The 22968-nt window shown below is 39.8% G+C and overlaps 2 protein-coding genes across 2 annotated transcripts; one reads left to right on the top strand and one right to left on the bottom strand.

Annotated features, from left to right (window-relative positions):
- Positions 1-402: 402 nt before the first annotated feature.
- On the top strand, positions 403-4198 carry LOC104416910 (probable ubiquitin-like-specific protease 2A). Its single transcript, XM_010028246.3, has 7 exons — positions 403-664; positions 1937-2021; positions 2104-2271; positions 2363-2491; positions 2607-2694; positions 2781-2894; positions 2976-4198. Exons 1-7 carry the CDS (start codon positions 607-609, stop codon positions 3036-3038), a joined length of 705 nt encoding a protein of 234 aa, XP_010026548.2. The 5' UTR covers positions 403-606; the 3' UTR covers positions 3039-4198.
- Positions 4199-6614: 2416 nt separating this feature from the next.
- On the bottom strand, positions 6615-9001 carry LOC104416919 (cytochrome P450 94B3). The gene has a single exon (XM_010028256.3). It carries the CDS (start codon positions 8610-8612, stop codon positions 7068-7070), a length of 1545 nt encoding a protein of 514 aa, XP_010026558.2. The 5' UTR covers positions 8613-9001; the 3' UTR covers positions 6615-7067.
- Between the last annotated feature and the right edge of the window lie 13967 nt (positions 9002-22968).

Raw genomic sequence — 22968 nt, 5'->3', positions numbered from 1 at the left:
TTGATTTGGCACTTTTTAATAATATTTTATTTTTCATGCTTTTTCTTTTTAACTTTTTTTAATTTTCAAATTCTAAAATTCTAAAAAATTTAAAATATTTAATATTTAATTAATTAAAAGTAAAAAAATTTTGGATTAGATTGACAGAATTAAAAAAATTTAGGATTAAATTGGTAATTGGGTAATGGTTTTAAGATTATTTGGACAATTTTGCTTGACAACGGACACCAGAAACGACGCCGCGCAGGACGATATTGGGCCGGGCCTGAGCCCAGCCCAATATTTTTTGGGCTGAGCCCGTTTCAGTTGAGCCCACGAACGCGGCCCATGAATCTGGAGTTCGGTCTTTTTTGGCTTTGGTCTGTTCTTACTAGGAGGAGCAGTTGTCTGCAACTTCTTCGCTCAACTGATTGCTTGAAGTGCGGTCACTTTCTGCTATCCTCTCTCTCTCTCTCTCTCTCATCTTCATCTTCATCATCTTCATCTTCATCTTCATCATCAGTGTGTTTGGGTTGATGCTTCGTGAATAGCGTCGGGGGTTCCTAGGTGGGTTTCTTCGAGTCGGGAATCGAGAAGGAGGGAGCCTCCCACCGTCCCCTTTTGGCAATGCCGAAGAGGAAGCAACGCGAAGTCCTGGTCGTCGACGATTTCTGTGCTGCTGCAGGTAATTCGTTCCTGCTTTCTGGTGAGACGGCGGACGAAAGTTTCGAGCTTCGCTTGCATGTGGGTCTTTCGTGATCGCGCTTCTCTTCTTTCCTCTTCCTTCCTTTTTTTGGGCTACGAGGGGGAGCCAAGGGAAGAGAATAAGCTAGTTCGACGAATCGTGGGTGAAGGAATTCTCGCTCGACCTGCGAGAAAGATGTTATCTTGACCTGTCTAGGTGACTCGAGAAGCTACTATCTGTCGCCTCTGTTGCTGCCCCTCTTGTGAATTCGATGTGATGACGACCTTTTTTAGCCAAAAAGGATGTCGTGAAGGGATAGCTGATCCCAGAAGAAGTATGGTATCTTGTTGTCATGGCTTGAGGCGTCTGTTTGCTGATTGCAAGATGGGATGCTTTGCGAGAAGGCCGATGCATCGGTGAATGAATGATCGCTTACGGCGGAATGGGGCTTGCGGGTTATTGCTTTTTACCGAGATGTCTTTACTAGTGAGGATGGGAATTATTCATCGGATATCTCAAAGCTTTTCTAGAAAATTGTTTGGCAGTTACTTCCGTGTTATGTTGTGGACCATACTGCAGAAACTTAGGGACGTTGTCGTGCAGCTTTGAAAAGTACCTCTGATTGAGAGCGTATGATGTTAAGACGCGAGAGATTTTCCAGTTTATGAAGAAAGTTGCGTCTGGACCTCTTTAGTCGCAACACCGTGGAAAAGCTTGATCAGACGCAATAGTAACTATTAACATTTGTTTTCGTGGTATATTGGAGGACACCCTAATGTGCAAGGCTTTAGCGTGAGGCTTTTGGGTAGTCAAATGCGTGATCACAGTCTGATTACAGTGATCGTGCATTTCAGATAAACTTCTTTTGGAGCATTTTTGTGAAAGTTGTCTCTATGACTTCATGCCTTTCTGGTACACCATACGTCAAGGCTCCTAGTTTGGCATAGATTATTCAAATTTCAAGATAGACAGAAGCAATCTTCCATTCTCAATGCACTGAAGGGGCGATTACATGATAATGGGTCTTACATGTTTTTCTTAAAATATGAGAATCAAGATAAGGAGAAGAATAATTCGAAGATGAACCAGAGTAATTTTATAGACAGACTTGTTTGCTAGAATGCTCTGAAAGTCACAGTAGCTTTATAGGGATATTTTTTAAAAAGGTGTCCTAATGTGTATATACAGAGGGGGCAAGTTACCCTGAAACTCTACTGCATCTAAATTCTGTTAATTGCTTATTTGGTTTCCTTTTCTCTTTCTCATGCTAAGGGACAAATAGGAGACGGAACCATAATTCTACCTTTTCCAAGCACCCAAATACGTTAGACACCGATAAGTTTGAGTGTTGTTTCAGGTGAGTTCTATAACCACTACTATCATGGGGGACGGCTTAGCTTCTCCTTTATAAGTGTATGACCTGAATTTTCGTTGTTAAGGAATATATGGCGGGATCTTTCAGAAGATAAGAAGGCTTCGTTCACTTTTATGGACAGCCTGTGGTTTACCCTGTACATGAGAGAATCATCAAGGGAAAAGGTGCTGAAGTGGATTAAGAAGGAGTGCATCTTCTCCAAGAAATATGTTGTCATACCCATTGTTTGTTGGTTGGTAATTTTTCTTTTCTGAGCTTTTCATGTCTGAATTTTATTTTCTCTGTGTGCTAAAGCTTCTAATCTGTCCGTGTCTACCCGCCAGGAGTCACTGGAGTCTCTTGATCTTATGTCATTTTGGCGAAACAAAATCAAAGGCCAGAACACCATGCATGATATTGCTTGATTCACTGCACATGGCAAACCCTAAAAGACTGGAACCTGCGATAAGAAAGTATGTTCTATGTGCAATTCCCTTTTATAATCCCATGACAGTTCAGCATCTTCTAGTATAAACTCTACTTCTGCATGTGATTTAAGCCTACCTTAATTTTCTGGATTCCACCCAGGTTTGTAGTGGACATTTATCAAGCTGAAGCCAAGGAGAGACCAGAAAAGAAATGGGCAATTTCTCAGATTCCGCTCTTGGTGCCTAAGGTGACATATGGCTCTTAGGTTGCTAAGTTAATCCATTTTTTTTCCCCATTTCTTCTTGTTTAATTGAATGGCAAACTATGAGTTAGGTACCGCAACAGAGAAATGGGGAGGACTGTGGCCGTTTTGTTCTTTACTTCACCAGTCTATTTGTTGAGAATGCTCCAACGAATTTCAGTACAGATGATGGCTACCCATACTTTGTAGGTTTCTTTTATTTTGTGGCCATTATTAATTATTATGAGCAACCCACTTTTTCACTGTGCTTTTGTTTTGAACTGCAGATGAAAGAGGACTGGTTTCGTCCTCAGGACTTGGATAATTTTTGCAGTAGACTTAGATTATAAAACTGAATATTGTGGATGTGGAAGACTTGGCCCATAGTGAATTATGTAAGAATGTAGCACGTCCGTAACAGGGAATTTCTTTTCTAGAATGTCTAGATTAGGTCTGATTGGATTGACAATATTATAGTGGTTGGATGAGTTACAGGCATGCCTTACTGGATGTGTTCTCTCTCACATAATTTCTATGGACAATATTGATGGCTATACTGTGATTTGACAGACCAATAATTCTTTGTTGCAATGTAAAATTCCTTGTCTATGCAGGACCACCTGCATGTGTGTTATTGTGGATTGAAATCGTGACAATCAGAATGCTAGTGGACACTTAATAATAATGCTGCTGAATCTCATGCTTTATGTTGCCTGTATCTGATATTCATTAAATGATACATTGTTGAAATTAGCTCCTCTTACATAGTAACTTAAAAGGAGGAAATGGGTGACGTGTTCCAATCAAGCATGTCTGTGCTCTTAACCAGAGCAAAAACAGTGTGGCATTATGCCTTATGCAATAATAGGCATTGAAACATCTTAAGGTGCCATTGTCTAACCATGATCTGGAGAACTTCCTTTTTGGGGAAGAGCAGTATATCTGTAATGATAAATTATAAAGGTGGATAAACACCCAAATTATATTTCAAAGGTAGATGCAAGTCATAGTTTGAAGATGTAGATTTTAGCAAACGTCCATGGGAAGAATCATCATTGGTGTAACTTAGGAGACTGGCATATCCCTATCCTGAAAGAGTATGGAGGAAGAGAAGATCTGAGTCATTTGCAAGATTATTCTGATCTATGAAGATGCATGAATATGGGCATGGATTGGTTGAGGAGAAATCGCAGCAGAAAGAGACGACTTGAATCCATTTTTACTTGAATCTCGAGTTTTCATCTATTGAACAGTTGAAGTTTCAAGAATTGCCTAGAAACTTCCAACTACTGTCAGCCACTTCATCAAAGAGAAACTTGAGGGTCTTGTTGTTCTTGCTAGTTGAACTCTTTAAGAAGTGACAGATTCATCAGTGAACATTGGATTGATTGGAGATATTGAGTTACATATGGCTTGTTGTGGGCTTCATATTTATGATCATTGTAAATCTCAGCATCTCTGGAGGTTCATTTTGCACTGTATTTTGAATGGATTCCTTATGTGCTTTACATTTTCTCTTCTAATTTGTGGAGACCGTTGCATGCTGCTTCCAGAGTGCCATTGTTGTTGTCTCCCATGACTTATCTGTGCTGTGTACTGTTGTCAATTTACCGGGGAATATGGACCATTAATGTAGACACAGACTGAGCACTGTCGATGCTGAAACCAACCCTCAGGTACATTGAATTTCTATATGGTTTCCTATGTTTTGCTGCTGTCCGTCTCTTAACTTCATCATGCTATGAGACTGTAGATTTCCAGTAGGAGATTCTGGGTTCAGTAGCCAGAGTTCTGGAGATGATATGATATGGGCATGTTGTTTCTACTTGTTCTTTGCCTCTATTCAGCTGGGAAAGTTATATTTTCCAATATAGCTGAGATTTCTATAATTAAGCTGTAATATTGGGATGAATTTTTCCCCTCTATAGCACATCTTTGTCACTTTATGAACCCCCATTTTAAGCATCATCCTGGGATTTTCTTTATTTTTGTTTGTGGTTTCTTAATTCAAATGCTGGTGTTCCCATCTGCATGTCACTCGTAGAGGACTTGATCTAGTGGTTATAGAACTGGAAACAGACGGTGCTTGAGTAGCATAATAGTATACATGCTTCTTCTTAGGAAATCGATGTTGGCACCTTGTAAATGTTCTGGTTACTTGGTAAAAATGCTCAGAATATCACTGCATCCACGTGAATCATAAGCAGGATACGCTAATCTACAATGTGGATGTAGGTTTTGGGTCTGAAATTCAGCTAGATGATCATATGGTTGTGTTGAGTTTTCTTTGCTTTCTCCATGTTTGTATCAGTCAACATTTGCTGTGATGACGGAGCTTAACTAAAAAGTTCCGGTGAAAATTGTTTTAAATGAGCTTTGCTGTATTTTCTGGTTGATTTGACAGAACCAATTTGCATCGCTTTAAATGTTCTGGTTACTTGGTCAAAATGTTCTGCATCCATGTGAATCATAAGCAGGATACGCTAGTCTACAATGTGGATGTAGGTTTTGGGTCTGAAATTCAGCAAGATGATTATATGGTTGTGTTGATTTTTCTTTGCTATTTCCATATCTGTATCCGTCAACATTTGCTGCGAGGACAGAACTTAATTAAAAAGTTAGGTACTTGCAATTTTCATTCTTGTGTTTACTGGAATCACTTGGGTGAAAATCGTCATAAATGAGCTTTGCTGTATTTTCTGGTTGATTTGACAAGAACCAATTTGATGGAAGGATGGAGAGTATCGTTTGGCATCAGTAACCTATAATATGCACTAGCAAAGAACGCATGGAGTCAAGACCAGTGGAGTGAAAATTGTGCCAGCTTCATTTTGGTAATATCCGGTCATAACTTTTGCATGCGCTTTTCCGTCTTACATTTTTGTCATGGCTTCGATCGCTCACATGCCATAACTTCAGGAAAATTGACATCCTCGAGATGAAACCCGATCCACAAGACTGGAGATTAAACAAAACGTGAAGTTAGGTGTGTCGTGTTGGCGTCTTCTATTCAATTCTTACTTTTGGCCTAATTTGACCCCAATCACTTAAGAAAGTCATTGTATTCACACAATGATACATCTTAGGTGTGTCGTGTCGGTGTCTTCTATTCAATTCTTACTTTTGGCCTAATTTGACCCCAATCACTTAAGGAAGTCATTGTATTCACACAATGATACATCTATTAGAAGGAAAAATTCCAAAAAAGGATCCAAAGTTTCTTCATTTCTTTTTATATAATTAAGGCCCAAAGTAGATCTTATTTATTTCTTAAATAAGGTTGTGAAGTAAATATTGTTTTAAATAAGAGTTTGAGGTGATTATATTTGTTTTAAATAAAGGTCCGAAGTAGCTATGTCTATTTTAAATAAGAACTTGACTTGTTTCAAATAAAAACTTGACTTGTTTCAAATAATGACTTGACTTTATGGCAGTCAATGATATTTTTGTCATTTATCATTTTTTGTTTTTTCCTCCTTTTATTTTTTTGGGCCTTCAAACACAGGTGATGTCCACATAGGGTTGGGCGAGGATCATTGTTGCCCGATTCAACGAGGGCCACCCACGTTGGCGCAGGTGAGGGATGGGCGAGGTGACCCCTTGCCTTGAGGGAAGCTACCCCTTGTGACCATCCATAAGGTTGGCTCTCACCTACCAGATGCTAGCAACAAGTCACTAGCGAGGTCGACCCTTGTCAGATTTGGCAAGGGTGGCCTCGCCTGCGACCGACACAAGGGCCCTTCCCAGCAGTCGGTAAGGGTCGCCGAGCCCTTCCCGAGCTTTGCTAGTGGCCATTAGCCAATGTGGGAAAAGAAAAAAAGAAGAAAAGAAAATTTGGATGAGAACGTCCTTGACCAATCAGAAAGGTGAGGTCAAGTCCTTGTTTAAAACAACCATAGCTACTAAACAACCATAGCTACTTTAAGCTGTTATTTGAAACAAACAAGGCCAATTAAAGCCCTTATTTAAAAAATAAAGTGCACTAGGATTCTTATTTAAGAAGGCATTTTGGGTCTTCTTTTTTTTTCTAAATTTTCCCTCAAAGGATTCTTAGGGGCACTTAGAATCCAAAATGTCCATAAAAAATGGCTTTGGATTCCTTCAGGTCACTAGGATCTAAAAACCCTTATTCTCTACCGATTTTATGTATTGGTGCATATGGTCCGTTCTCCACAAGGCTGTATTATGGGGGTAGATATTCATGTATCGAGGCAATGATATGAGTAGGCATTTTGTCCGCATGAACACTACTTCATTAATCTTTTCATTGAATCATTTGAGGCTTTTAAAACTACAAAAACGACGAGCATTGTTATGCTACCAACCCTATCTTATGTACCCTCCAACTCCTTTCGTTGCAACACCTTGGTAGCTTCCCATTAGGTCCTTTTCTTGACCGCCACCTTCAGCCCTCCGGCCATGTGCGCGGTCAACAGAGGAACAAAAATGGGCCCGTTCTCGAGAACCGGTCTGATCTCAAACCTCCTCAAGATCGATGCCACGACATACTTCATCTGGATGAAGGCCATCTCCTTCCCGAGGCACACCCTTGGACCGGCCTGAAAAACCGGGTACTTGAACGGACTCACCGCTCTCAACCCCCCCTTGGCACCATCTTCCATTCCTGGTCCCACCAGCCACCGGTCCGGTTTGAACTCGAGCCTGTCCTTGCCCCACAGCTCCTCCATCCTCCCCATCCCGTAGGGAAAGTACGTCACTCTATCGCCCTTCCTCACCGGGGTCCCATCCGGCAACACGTCGTCCACAGTGGCGTGCTTTGAGTCCCATGCGATCGGCGGGTACAGCCTCATTGATTCACAAAGGCATGCCTTCAGGAACTTCATCTCCTTCAAGTTTTCGAATTCCAAGAACTTGTTGCAGCTCTGGTCAAGAATCGAGTCAATTTCACTTATGATCGCCTGCTCGGCATTCGAGTTCTGAGCAAGCAGCCAGAAGAGCCACGTCATCGCTGCCGATGTGGTATCTCTCCCGGCCATCACGAAGCTTATCACCATGTCCCGCACCATCTCTTCACTGTGCCCGGCGGCAAGAAACCGAGACAAGAGGTCGCCGTCGTATTTTATCTGCTGATCGCCATTCTCCTGGAGCAGCTTCTTCTTCCTGTTCCGGATTATATCAAGTATATCGCCATGCACGAGCTTGACAGCTTCAGCAAGCTTCTTTTCGGACCCGATGCTCAATGCCCTCTTGATCTTCCAGACCAGATAAACTGGGGAGGTGGCCCGCATTGCGCATATCCTGGAAGCATTTTCGAAGGCAGTCACCAGAGGAGGCAGCGGGCGCGAGAGGTCGAGGCAATCCGGGTCGGTGCCTAAAGAAACCTGGCACACAGTGTCGAAAGTGAACCTCTTGAGCAAGTCTTGAAGGTCTAGGGTTCGATCAGTGTCGGCATAGTCTTGGAGAAGCGGCAAGAGCCGGTTCTCGACTTCAGCTTCAAGCATCCGCAGGACAAAGTCCCTCAATGAATGGGTGCTGAACTCATGGCTGGCAAGCTTGCGCTGGGTGCTCCAGAGAGGACCGTCAACGTTGAAGATGCCGCAGCCAAGTAAGTCGCCAAGGATGCTGGTGAAGGGGACGCCCTTGGGGTAGTTGTGGAAGTTGGCCTTGAGGACGTGCTCGACGTTGTCAGGGTTGGCAGTGACGACCGTGCGGCACGCGCCGAGCCGGTGAATCACGATGGTCTGGGTAGGGGATCGGGACAGGAGGTCGGTGTACCAGTCGAGAAGGCGGGAACGGTTCCGGTAGAAAGAGAGGAGACACCCAATGATGGGATAAGAAGGAGGGCCGTGGCTCATACGAAGTGAAGAGGAGGAGGAGGAGGTCTTCTTGCTGAGGTTATGGTGAATGAGGGAGAGGAAGGCATACAAGATCACAGAAAACCCTACAAACAGGAGAATAGACATGATGGGTTTGCAGTGCGGGATGTGAGGGATTATGGGTGATGTCTAAGTGCGAATTCGAGGGAGGAAGAAACGAAGAGCTCATGTATATATAGATATAGCTACGTACATCTTCTGGGGAGTTCTTTTTTTTCTTTTTTTGGCGGTTGGACTGGAGAGAGTTGAATGGAGAAGAGAGAGATGGAGGACTAAAGAAAGAAGGGTTGAAGTCGTACTAAATTTCTACAACGTGTAATAACTGTTGGAGAGATAATGGGGGTCAAACCGTGGTGATGGATTCAATCCGATGGGATGTGCGGACGGACATGGAGCGGTTGATCGCGGCTAAAGACGAGGCAGGCAATCATGACTTCCCCATTTCGTTCTCACTTTTTACACGCTTTGACTTGAAAATAAATAAGCAAGTTCCTAATCTTCTATAATCCCCTATTATTCAGCAACACTTATCTACATGAAGTTATAGATCTGAAAATATCGACTCCACTTTTTGGCAAATACATGCTAATGTCAATAATCTCGTCACCTAGTGAAGGCTTTCTTTAATAACAAGTGATGCCCGCCATCAACGACTTCATCGACAAGTTGATAGTTGTTATGTTCATTTCATTAGCGACATGTGCTTTTACCAAACTCCGCTCTCATGAACTGATTTTGTTACTCGTTGATAATAATCATAAGTTGCTTTTACCAAACACAGCTCTTATTTCATTAGTCACATAATTCTTTCGTTGATAAAATATTCAAGCGAATAATTGCCGTGCCGTTCTCCCAAGAGAAAGGGCTACAATAGTTCCCTACTATCAGCCAAAGTACGAATAGACAAAAACCAAAATGCTGATTCCACGGAGTTACCCGAAATGAAAATGGCATATCAAAGTAAGCTTTGGCTTTGTAAATGTTTCGTTGTTGAAGGCCGCCTTTACTTGGTAAAAAGCCGAGGGAGAAACTCTCTCTGTGGTTGCATTATCATGCATATAATATGAGATAAAGCTTTTTGTGTGGGAATTTGACAAAGCATATTTGTGGATATTAGGTATTTCCTCATTAGGTTGCTAGAGATAACATTAGATATTAAGGAAATTATTTGGTATTTCGTTACTTTTTAATATTGGTAATTTTTCTTATTAGATTATTTTATTTCTTATGCATATTGTTTAGGTATCAATACTCTTAATTCTAATGAGGCAAATGTCAAGCCAATTGAGTAAAGATGTGATCATTATTGGTTCTTTCTCCCCCTCTCTCTTGAAAATTGTAGAATATATACAGAATTAAAAGTAGGGTATATGAATGACCTAAGCACGGACATAATTTGCTCGCTCTATGCGTGGGTTGCACACCTCTCACAAGAATTATCAATTTATAATACTCTTTCTTCCCGAATTAGGAGACAATGCAGGATAGAGAAAGTCAAACGTTTGATTTGATCAATACATGTGAAAAGGCAATAAGCTTGGTTTCCCCATTGCTCAACTCCAGATCTATTCATGGTGTTCTTAGTCAAGGGGCTTGATTCGAGTGGGGTTCAGTAATTCTTTAATTGGGAATAGTGTGTGAACTTGCATGTGATTGGGACCGGGGCATTAGGAGAACACAGAGGAAGAAACCAAAAACGTGCATGGAAAGAGAGTAGAATGTGCAAGTGCGGATTACAGGAAAATCTTATAAATGGCACAAGAAGGCTATCTAAGTATTAAGATATTCAAACTATCGTAATGTGATTTACAATATCAGTTACCATCAATCAATGACATACATAATCAATGAGAATTCAAGTATTTCCTAAGTATCTCTAACCCATGTTTAAGAATCTGAAATAGAACACTTGGTCTAGGCTCGGCGATTGTAATTCAAAATTGCGGCTGTTGTTGAACGGAACGGGTCACTTTTCAAACCACGTTCTTCTTAAAAACCTTGCAAGTGTCCTGATGTGCCTTTTTTAACTACTTTAAGTAATCTTGATTGGGCTTCTCCTTTTGTTAAATAGGCGACATGCAGCTTGCTTCTTTCAATTCTAAAGTTTTTCCCAAAAAGAGAAGAAAGAAATCATCGCTATGCCTTCCAATAAAGGAAAAGTTGTTACATGTAACATCTTACAAATCAATTCATTTGATGGGAGGGGTGGTCTCATCAGTTTGTGTAAAATACCGAGCAATTCATAAGTCATTACAATCTCAGCTTTGATCACAAGAAGAAATATTTTACTCTTCTACGTGCACGCAAGAGCCATTTGACGTGTCGAAATGGTAAAACTCTACAACAACACATGGTCAGTACACGAGCGAATCGAATCAAGGCTTTGCGGTGACCAAGAAAACCGAAGTTGGTCAGCGATGGTGGCGGGAGCAAAAACGAAGTGGACTCTTGGAGAAGATGGGTCAGGCGGAAAGCGATCGAAGGACGAACTCCATTGGACACGCACGACATGGACGTCTCATTTCCATAAGGAAAAATATTCTTTAAAAAGAGACGAGAGGTAAAATCTCTTGGGGATAGTGCTGGTGCAGTTCGCTTTTCTTCTCTCTTGTGGCGTCGATTTAGAGCACGTGAAGAGTGAAAACCATGTTTCTCTTTCGCGTCCGAACGTGGGACCTTCCTCCTCACCTGCTTCTTCATGCCCATTGGATCAGTGTTGTTTGGAGGCGATGGCGGATCGGCTTTGTCGCGATCGAAAATAGCTGTCGTCCTGCCATTTGCTGGCTTGGTCGTGAACGGAGAACGCGTGTTTTTATATCAAGTAGTTGAGACAAGGAATTTGTTCAATACGAGGAATTCCCCCGCGTTTTGGAAAATAGGCGTCCATCTTAAATTCCGACGTTTGAAATTTCACGCCCGTTTGTCGGGGACTCGCCGTCATTTTTATCTGGATTCCTCGACGATTCTGATGGGCCGGTCAAGTCAATGTGATGGTCACATCGTCAGTTAGCTTTTTCTCTTCTTCCTCTTCCTCTTTTTCCTTCCCCTTTAGGGTTTTCACCGAACGAGTCACGTGCAAAAAGAAGGAACAGCCGCGGCTGACAAGAAGCAAGAAACGAAAGGGTGGCTCTTCCAAATCTACAAATCGTCATCGTCCTCGTCATCATCATCATTGTACGACCCGACTCAAAATCATTTTATTTTATCTTTTAAATGATTTTTTTTTTTACTTTTTTCCATTTTTTTCTTTTCTTTTTTTTCTTTCTCTCTTCTTCAAGTGGTTGATGATCTCATCGGAGCGGTACCAACTCTCGGCGAGGCCAATCCCCATCAACCCAGCCTCGTTGGTAGCCAGGCAAGCCTCGCTGGGGCTAGGTATCAAGCCTCGAACCTCGGGCACATACACATTCTTTGACGGTTGACTAAAATTTGCAATGTTCTCAAGATATATTACCGACCCATTCGTTTTATACACATATAGAAACAAACTAGTAATTACTCAACCAATAAACAAACACATGGGATAGTGAAAACATGCTAACACATTTTTCATAAATCACACTTTATAACTAAACCAAGTTAGCCCCATAGAGTTCTATATAAACCGATAACGATTTTGTTCTTGGGAATAAGTTTTTATTTTTTTTGTTTCCAAAAGTAGATTTAGAACAAAATCAAGAATAAAAAAAAAAAAAAAAAAGTTGATTCTTGCTATCGAGAAAAAAAAATCTAAAAATCAAGCCATTTTCTTCTTCTTCATCTTCATCTACCGCCACTACCGCAGTTGCCATCTACTGATGTCCGCTATATGCCACCCACCACCGCTGGTCACCAGCAATCAGTCTGGCGAGCTCGTCGAAGGCTTGCCAGGCTAGGGCGAGGTCTAGCGAGCTCGTTGAGGCAAGCTTAGCCACCAGTAAGGTTTGGCCTCACCAAAGGCTGACAACACTTCGATGAGGTCGCCAACCCTCGTCCAACGACCAGCCACTTAAAGAAAAAGAATAGGAGAGAGAAAGGAAAAAAAGAAAAGAAGAAAAAATGAAAAAAGTAATAAAATTATTTAAAAATTAAAAGAAAATGATTTGTAGCATAAATTTTGAGTGTGGTACAAAATGTAATTATATTCCAAAATAATAAATTTTGAACAGTTACCAAATGACTTAAAATATTTATAAATTGTTTCCGGAAACAAAATAAAGAATTATTAAAAATTGTTCCCGAGAACAAAATCGTTAGTAAATGCGCCTTTAGAGATAGGGTTATTTTTGCTAGAATGCTCTTAAAGTCATGATGGCTCTTCTTTATAGGGGTTAGTCTTTAAAATGGTGTCTTATAATGTGTTATGCACAAAGAAGGTAAATGTGCGTTTGGTAACGATTCTCGTTTCCGAAAATAGATTCTTACCAAAAATGATTATTTTTTATTATGTTCCCGAGAACCGATTATGAGTAAAAAACGCGTTTGGTAACTATTCAAAATTTCGATTACGTAATAGAGTTGCATTTGGTACCGTACTCATTGATTTTATTCCAAATAAATTTCTTTTAATTTTTAAATAATTTTTTTACTTTTTCATTTTTTCGTTCTTTTTTTTTTTTTTCCTTTTTCTCCTATTCTTCTTCTTCTTCTTCTTCTTCTTTCTTCTTCTTGTGGCCAGTCGCCGAACCGACGACCAGCCAGACAAGGGCCAGCGACCTCATCGGCGTTGTTGGCCCCCGGCGAGGCTGGCCCTCGTCGAGCAAGCCTCGCCGGTGGCCAAGCCGGCCTCGCCGAGGCTGGGCGAGGCCTGCCTGGCCACCGGCGGGGCTAGGCGAGCCTCACCTGGCCACCGGCGGGCTGAGTGAGCCTCGCCCGGCCACCGGCCGGGCTTGCCTCCGGCGAGTTCGCCGGACCGGCAGATGGCGACGGGTGGAGGTGGACGACGGTTGCGAGATGGCTAAAGAGAAGAAGAAGAAGAGTTGGTTTTTGATTCTCAAATTTGTTCTTGGAACAAGAATCAACTTTTTTTTTATTCTTGATTCCACTCCCAACCTGTTCCCGGAATAAAAATTTTACCAAACGTGATTCTCGGCTCAAATTGATTATGGGAATAAAAAATCAGAATTTGGCTATGTTTGGATAGTTATCAAATAGCGCCTAAGTTACCTAAGAACTCTTACCGCATCTAAATGTTAAAATATTAATAAAATTGATTGTTGTTTTGACAAATCTTCTATGAAAACTAAAAGAAATCAATAAACGTGAACTGTGTGAATTATATGAACTCAAGAATGAAGATTTTTATGTAAAGATCACATTAAATGCTAGCAAGCGAATGATGAAGACGAAGACAAAAGATACAAGCATTTAATGAAGACAAATGTCATTGAAGAGTTTTTCCATGAAGGCTTGCTTTTCAAATGCATTCATGGTGTGCGTTTTTTGTATTGACTTTGTTTGTGTACTTTTATTAGCTTCGTAGATTTTTTTGTTGCTCACTTAATGTTGTCAGAAGGAGTGCCGAAGACTTCGTGGCTCTTTTAATACGTGTTTTGAGTGTGTGGGATGATTGTCTTCTGTCTTGTAGATGTTCTACTATTATATAAGGACGTGAGGACGAGAATAGTAATTAGAAGCCACCACAAAAGACTAGGGTATATCATAAATGTCAAAACTTGACGTGTGTGAATATTTACGTGTCAAAAGTTTCAAAATATATATTTAAGTGTTAAAATTTTCAAAATTTACACTTAAGTATCACTCTTTAAAAAAAAAAAAATGGGATACTTAACTACTAGCCCTAGCAATAGTAGCCAGAAATCCTAAATAGCTTATTTTAAGAATATATGTAGTCTACATAGCTTGTGGGAGTTGTCTACTCAACGATCAATGTGCAAAACAATGTTATTTTGTCTCAAAAATTGATTTTTAGTATAAATATTAATTAAATTGAAAAATAACTCTTTTTTTTTTTTTAAAAGAGAAGGGATAGCAAATCGGTGAGGGCCTTTTTGTTAATTTAGTTTTTTAAATTTAATTTAATTAATATTTCTATTAAAAAATCAATTTTTAGGGACCAAACGGCATCATTTTGGGACAAGCTAGCCATATTAGCGCCATGTGGATAATTTTTTTGCCACATTGGCCAAAAAGTCACTAGAAAATGCCAAGTCAACATTTTGGCTGGAATTTCTCCCCGCTAGCACTTGAGTATCCATTTTTCTCCGATTTTGATATTTAAGTGTATCTTTTGGAAGTTTTGGTACTTAAGCATCAACTCATGTCAAGTTTTTGTACTTAAGGCTGCGTTCGTTTAACGGAAAATTGGCCATCTCCGGAAAACATTTTCCCGAAGTCATTTTCCAGGAAAATGGCTATATTTTCCGGTGTTCGGCTAAAACTTAAATTTTGAGTAGAAAACATTTTCCACCGTTCGTTAACTAATTTAATTGTTTAAAAAAATTATCAAAAAATTGAATTTTAATATTTTTAATTGACCAAAAATATTTGTATTTTTAAAAAATACAATTTTTATCATCTTCCACTTGTTCATTTATTTTTTCTTTCTTTTTCTTTTTATTTTTTCCTTTTCTTTTCCTTCTCCTTCCTCCTTCCTCCTTCCTCTTCCTTCTTCCTCCTCCTTCCTCCTTCCTCCGCCGCCGCACGCCCGACGATGGCTGATCGCCCGGCGGGCGACCTGATCCGGTCGCCGAGATCCGGCGAGCTCGAGGCTCGGGCCGATCTCGCCCGAGCTCGCTGGAGGTTGGTCGGGCTCTAGCGAGCTCGGCGAGGCCCAAGCCCCACCCAACTCGCCGGATCTGGCGAGGCCCGAGCTCGCCGAGCTCGAGCGAGCTGGGCTTCCACAGATCGGGCTAGGCGGAGCCTCGCCGGCCCGGGGCGAAGCTCGAGCTGGCTCGCGGCCGGTCGCCGGCCGCTGTCGGGGCTGGCCACTGGCCAAGCTAAGGAAGAAAGATGAAAAGGGAAGAAAAAAAAAAAAGATATAAGGCAAAGAAGTTATGGAAAATGTTTTCCACTTTTCAGAAGTGGAAAACATTTTCCTTATATTTGAAGGTGGTTTTTACTATTGAGGAAAACATTTTCCTTAAGAAGTTGATTTTCCGTGAAATGAACACCGGAAAATCCGGAAAACATTTTCCTAGAAGTCATTTTCCGTGAAACGAACGCAGCCTAAGATGTCAACACTCTACGAGAAAAGTATTCTAAGAAAATTTCTCCATTCAACTTGTGCACTTATTCCAAATTTCCAAAGTTGCCATTATTTTTTTTTTTTTTTGGTTCCAACACTGAATTTTGTTGATTTTTTTGTCTCCTTCTCTCTTTCTCGGGAAATTACCCAAAAAAAAAAAAAAAGTCATAAATCTATTGACCCTGTATTAATTCAATTCTAAGCTTTTTAACTATTTGTCAATTTCGAACGATTTGTCAATTTAGTCATAAAATTTTCAAATATACCAATTTATCCATAAACAGTTTAATGATTTGTCAATTTAGTCATTCTGACCAATTTTAATTAGAAAACGCTAACATGGTGATTGATTAGTGTCGATCATCGTATGCCACATGACTGGCACTAATGTGGACAATTTTTATAATTTTTCTATTTATCTTTCTCTTCCAACTCTTCAATAACCTCGTCAGTCAACTGGGAAAAAGAAAGAAGAAGAAAATAATAAAAAAATCAGAAAATTTTAAAATATTGTGCACGCTAGTGTTGCCATGCTAATAGGATGATTGGCATTGACTTAGGCCATAACTTTAGCATTTTTCAGCCAAATTGACTTGAATGACTAAATTGGCAATTGTTAAAATGTTTATGATAAAATTGACACAATTATCGTAAGATTTAGAACTAAATTCATACAATTGAAATGTTTAAGACTATTTTAGCAAATTATCATAATATTTAAGACTGAATTAGCAAAAATGTAATAAGCGTAAAGCCTTTTTTTGATCATTTTTACTCTCTTTCTCATGTTGATAGATAAACGGGAGACGTAACTATGATGCTACCATTTCCAAGCACCTGAATAAGTTAGACACCGATAAATTTGAGGGTTGTTTCTCGTGAGTTCTATATCCACCGCCATCATGGGAAAAGGCCTAGCTTCTCCTCTATAAGTTTGTGACCTGAACTGTTTACGTTAAGATATTTTCTTTCAGAAGATAAGAAGGCTTCGTTCTCTTTTTTGGGACAGCCTGTGGTTTTCCCTGTATATGAAAGAATGGCATCGAAGTAAACGTGCTGAAGAGGATTGACAAGGAGTAGGGGTGATCGGGTCCAGGGTGGGTAGGGTCTAGACCTGGACCCTGTACCCGACCCTGTTATAACCGGTTCTCTTTTTTTGGACCCTGTTCCCGACCCTGTTTGCATTGGACCCTATTCCCGACCCACCCTGTTTTTCCGGTCCGGGAACAGGGTCGACCCTGTTTATATTAGAACCTGTTTTGCATAAAAATTGCCGTATCTTTATATTAACCGGACGAGAACAAATAATTCACCAAAATGACCATGTGGTTGAATGAATCGGCTAATATTTGGCCAAGCCAAAGTAAAACTCGGCAGCGTTTGTCAAGAAACACAATTCGACAAAAACACCATAACTACATATAATCCACATTTTGACGCTGGGGAGGGAGGAAATTTACCAGCTCTGTCATATATTCATTCTAGCCAAACAACCCATCCTGACATTTGCCCATTACCAAGCTAAGAAAAGAAACACGCTTCAATCAAACGCCAAAAACAATTTTAGAAACACCTTACCCTGTTTGTAAAAGTTTGAGAATTGCCCCAAGATCCGCAAATCCCAACTCAAAACCATCAACCCACAACCTTAGAGCACCAACCCAAAACAAACAATCGCTGAAGAGCATCGGAAGCAAGTCATGACGAAACCAATGCAATCATAACAATCCTACTTACACCATACAACGCCACCCCAAAGAGATTCTCTTGAAGCCAAAAAACACGAAAACATTGCCCTCAATCGATGGAATGTAAGGATCAACTGATCAACCCAAAATGCCGAAAAGATCTCACGCAGTGCAATTCAAAAGCTTTTTCCGGAGACGCTAAAAACCCAGAAACCAAGAAAATAAAAAAGGACCTTTACCAAACAAAACCTGCGTTTCTTCTCGCTTCTCGCTCTCGCTCGAGCGCGCGTGCTACCGATGGATCTGCCGGGCAACTTTTTCCCCAGATCCCACAAGGAGCGACCAAATCAGAAAAGGGATCTTCAGACCTTGAGAGAATCAAATCCCTTTTTGCTCCTCTAGCCAACCGCTCTCTGGTTTCAGATGAAGAAAACCAGAGCAAAGGGAGCCCCGGGAAGCCTCTTTTCAACCTCTCCGGAAACCTGCTCTCTCTCCGACGGCGAGGATGGCCGGGACTAGGATGGGGGCCCTAATCTGGAGGACGGTGGGTGAGCGGAAGCAGCGTCAGCGGCGTAGCACTCGAATGGATCGGCGGAGGTGACTGTGAGAGCTTGAGAGTAAAGATAGACAGTCAGAAACGAATTAGGGTTTTGTCTTAAAAATCGGTTCTCAAACTGGTTCCCAAACCGGTCCGGTTGATCCGGTTCCCGGGTGGGTATTCCCTCGGAACCGGTTCCCGGACCGGTTCAAACAGGGTCTAAACTTTGAGAACCGGTTCCCGGACCGGTTTTAACTGGAACCGGTTCCCGACCTTGTTTTTCGGGTGGGCCGATCCGGGAACCGGGTTGACCCGGTCCGGTTGCACACCCCTAACAAGGAGTGCATCTTCTCCAAGAAATATGTTGTCCTACCCATTGTTTGTCCATTGGTAATTTTTATTTTCTCAGCTTTTATGTCTGAATTTATTTTTTCTTTGTGTACCAAAGCTTCTAGTCTGTCCGTTTCTACTTGCCAGGAGCCATTTGAGTCTCTTGATCCTATCATTTTGGTGAAACAAGATCAAGGACCGGAACACCATGCATGATATTTGCTTGATTTACTGCACATGGCAAATCCTAAGGTTGCATTTGGTCGTCCAGATTTCTAAATAAGATAAGACTGAATAGGATAAGATAAGAAATCCATAGATTTCTTCATATCATATCCACTATTTGGTAAACTACGGATTTAAAATCAAATATTCTCAAATCATATCCTATCCACTATTTGGTAAACTACAACTTTAAATTTGGATATTTTCATAAATAATTATATCCTTAAAAAATTAATAAAATTAATAAAATTAGGAAAGCACAAACTAATAGATTAGATTATAGCAAAATCATCCGATAAGGATTTTTTTTTCAAATTAACACAAAATCTCAAAAATCAATCCATGATTATGCATTATCTGCGAAATGCATAAAGAATCAAAAAGCGATATTGCGTATGCTAATATGAGATGAGTCAATTAAGACTAACACGAGAGCATTAGAAATATGAACGGATGAGAAGTCAAATTGCATTGTAGCATATTTGAATGGCAAATGCTAATATATAATGTTCGCAATAAGTTGCACAAATATATGTATGTGTGTGTGTGTGTGTATATATATATATATATATATATAGCAAAAAGCATGAGGCCGACTTTAATAATTGTGGTTAGTGTCCTAAAACTGTCGGAAATTAAACCACAGAATACACAAACTGTTTGTTGTAATCAAAATATCAATGTAAAGAAAACAATAACAGCTATATAATATCCTTCTTTTTATGTAAACTTACAACTCTTGGAGAATAATAAAATAAGATATCATTGAAAAATAACATAAAATTGGAGGTGAGGTACGGATAACCGAATCTCCTTAAGGTGATTAGTTCCTGCCAAAGGTGCTCCGCAGATTCACGAACTATGCCTCTCAAGATACAACATCTCGAACATGTTTGAATTAGCACTATGCAAACAGGACTCAGTCGAACCATTCAATTGAACCAGCACACTCAGGAAAAACAGAAGAGTAGAAAAGTATATCAAAGTCTTTTTGGAATGGATTAAGAAAAACCAAAACCAAAAACCAAAACCCCCCATGAAGCTCTATGTTCCTATCTATATATAGAGTTTTTTAGTTCATGTACTAAAGAGATACATGAATTAAATAGACGCGTGTATCCACAAGATTCATGAATAAAGAGATACGTGAATCCAAGAGATTCATGTATCCAAAGATACGTGAATTCAAGAGATTCATGAACTCAATAAATACATGAACTAAACGATACATGAATCTAAGAAATTCATAAATTCAATAGATACGTGAACATAAAAGTATAGGAAATTCATGAATCCAAAAAGAGATACGTGAACAGAAAAAACATATCTTAATTTATTGGCTTCCGTTGATCCATTAACCATAATTATAACCATAATTACAACAATCCCCCACATTAATGGATCAACAAAACATTTTTTACTCGAAGGAATATGAGCATGCCTGTTGAAATAAACCGCATCAAGATAGGTAGCTTTCGCTTTGAACCTTCTTTAGTGAAAGCTTATCGGACTTACTTAACTAGTCGATGGACTAAGCCTTGAATCGCCAGTTGTTTGTGTAAGCCTAGACAATAAACCTCACACGGAGTATTTCCAATTCAAGATTGGTTCTCGGTTGTGTTCGTTCTTTCGGCCCTGAACCTCTCGGGATTCATGCGTGCTATAGAAAATCTAGCATTTAAAGATTTTCATAGAGTCGGCCATCTCCACGCATATAGGTGCATTCCTATTAAAGATATCCTACCATATCTTATTTGAATGTTATTTGGATGTTACATTCCAAGTTATATGAATCATTAAACGCATAGCGTACCCTTAATAACGTTGTAGGAAAGCACTGTTGCATCATAGGAATGGGAGACAGTGCTTACACTAGAGTTTCCAAAATTTACGTTGTCTTATTGAACCTAGTCCATGGGATCTCCAATCGCATAGGTTAGGTTTCCACCCTAGAATCTCTTTATTGGGTTAAGGCTCTTAAACCCATTCCCCTCGATGCGCAGTTTATCTACTCTCTTGACAAACATTTTGTCAGCGAATCCGCAATATTTTCTTTTGACTTTACAAAGTCTAAATAAATGATTCAATTTGAGAGCAACTGCTTACGGTCTTGTCTACGACAAATGTGTCTAGACTTACCGTTATAAATCACATTATGCACCCCCACACTTTAAGAAAATTGTAGGATGGCAATTTTTCATTTCATAATTCGTATGGAATTTTACCTGTCTTTTTGTGGGGTATTTTATTAAGAATAAAATTTACAGTTAAAATTGTCTCCCCCCACAAGTTTTGAGGTAAACCTGAACTCAAAAGCATGGCATTAGCCATCTCCTTTAGTGTCTCGTTCAATCTTTTAGCAATGCAACCTCCTTACCAGATGTAAACTTCAAGATCACTTTTCCACTTCCGGCAATCTTTGCCGATGCAGAGTTAGCCATATAAAGCTTCTCATTTTCTTCAGCCTTCTCATAAGATGAGAACATGTGTTTATCTATACAAATGTGATTCGTGGCACCTATATCTAGCCACCAGCCACTAGTGTTTGACACTAGAGATGCTTCGAACATCACCACAGCAGACAATCTCTCATTAGCTGTAATTGGAGGTGTTGTCATCACAGTAGGCAAGGTTCGTTGAACCATCCCTCTAGAAACAGAGCCAAAAGCCATTTGGCCTATACTGTTCTGAAAAACAGTCCCGGGCATACCAGCCTTATGACTTGTACCCGCACCACCAAAATTGGTGTTAGCCCAAGGGCCCGTAGCATTGGCTACTACAAATTCAAACCCTGAGGGTTGAACATCTTCCATAGCAACGGTCAAATCGACCATAGGAACGTCTCCTGAAACATTATGGACATTGAATGGCACTTGATTGTTTTCAACCATCTCAATAATCTAACAAGAACAACAAACAATGAGTGATATAACCGCCTTAAGATTGTTGGAAATTAAACCACAGAATACACAAATTGTTTGTTGTAATCAGAACATCAATGTAAAGAAAACAATAACAACTATATAATATCATTCTTTTTATGTAAACTTACAACTCTTTGGGAAGAATAAAATAAGATATCATTGAAAAATAACATAAAATTGGAGGTGAGGTACGAATAACCGAATCTCCTTAAGGCGATTAGTTCCTGCCAAAGGTGCTCCGCAGATTCACAAACTATGCCTCCCAAGATACAACACCTCAAACCTGTTTGGATTAACACTATGCAAACAGGACTCAGTCGAACCATTCAATTGAACAAGCACACTCAGGAAAAACAGAAGAGTAGAAAAGTATATCAAAGTCTTTTGGAATGGATTCAGAAAACCAAAACCAAAAACCAAAACCCCCATGAAGCTCTATGTTCCAATCTATATAGAGAGATTTTTAGTTCATGTACTAAAGAGATACATGAATTAAATAGACGCGTGTATCCACGAGATTCATGAATAAAGAGATACGTGAATCCAAGAGATTCAGGTATCCAAAGATACGTGAATTCAAGAGATTCATGAACTCAATAAATACATGAAACTAAACGATACATGAATCTAAGAAATTCATGAATTCAATAGATACGTGAACATAAAAGTATAGGAAATTCATGAATCCAAAAAAGAGATATGTGAACAGAAAAAACGTATATTAATTTATTGGCTTCCGTTGATCCATTAACCATAATTATAACCATAATTACAACAAAAACATGTGTATATCTACCTAGATTGTAGACGGTTGTCGGTGGAGGAAGTATGGGCAAAAGATGACCAAAGGAAACCCATGCCCTCCAGCTTATTATCATTGTTAAATGTGCATTGCACTAATCATAGATTGCATGCTTCGGTTGTTGGCATGGCTGTTTTCATGTGCTTCCTTATACGATTTTCTAAAGTCATTTCATGTTGTTTAAGTACTCTCTAGATTGTGCTCTTGAGTTTCAATTTCAAGGAGATTTATGATGCGCATGGTATTTCAAATTTATACATGAAAAATATATGTAATGTTTGCAGTAAGTTATATAAGGAAAAGTAATAAAAAGTTTGACTACAGTCTTGAGATCTGATTTGAAGATTTTGTGGACGAAAGGTCTACCCAAAAAGTAGCAAAAGCACTACTAGAGCACTCCATCAACAAACATATTGAGGAACAATATATTATTGAATTGAATTTAACCACCATCGGAGACAAACTTAAGCATAAAAATAGCAACACGCTCTCAAGTTTAAGATGTTTCGTGTACCTAAAAGTCCCGAATAAGACTCAGTATGACTATAAAGGGATTACACAAGAAATAACACCTTAAGAAAAACATATGATTCCAATAAACAACAAAAAGAATAATCTTCGATGTTTGAATCCATTGCAACTCATCACTCCAAGTCATCACTCGCTGTCTTCTCTCATCTCTTGGAAAAGTAGTTCCACAAATGCCTTCCTGTCATCTCCTTGAAATCCCCAAAAAAGATGACTATTCTC

This window comes from Eucalyptus grandis, chromosome 2, assembly GCF_016545825.1.
Source record: "Eucalyptus grandis isolate ANBG69807.140 chromosome 2, ASM1654582v1, whole genome shotgun sequence".
NCBI lineage: Eukaryota > Viridiplantae > Streptophyta > Magnoliopsida > Myrtales > Myrtaceae > Eucalyptus > Eucalyptus grandis.
This window is presented reverse-complemented; position numbering and strand designations above follow the sequence as displayed.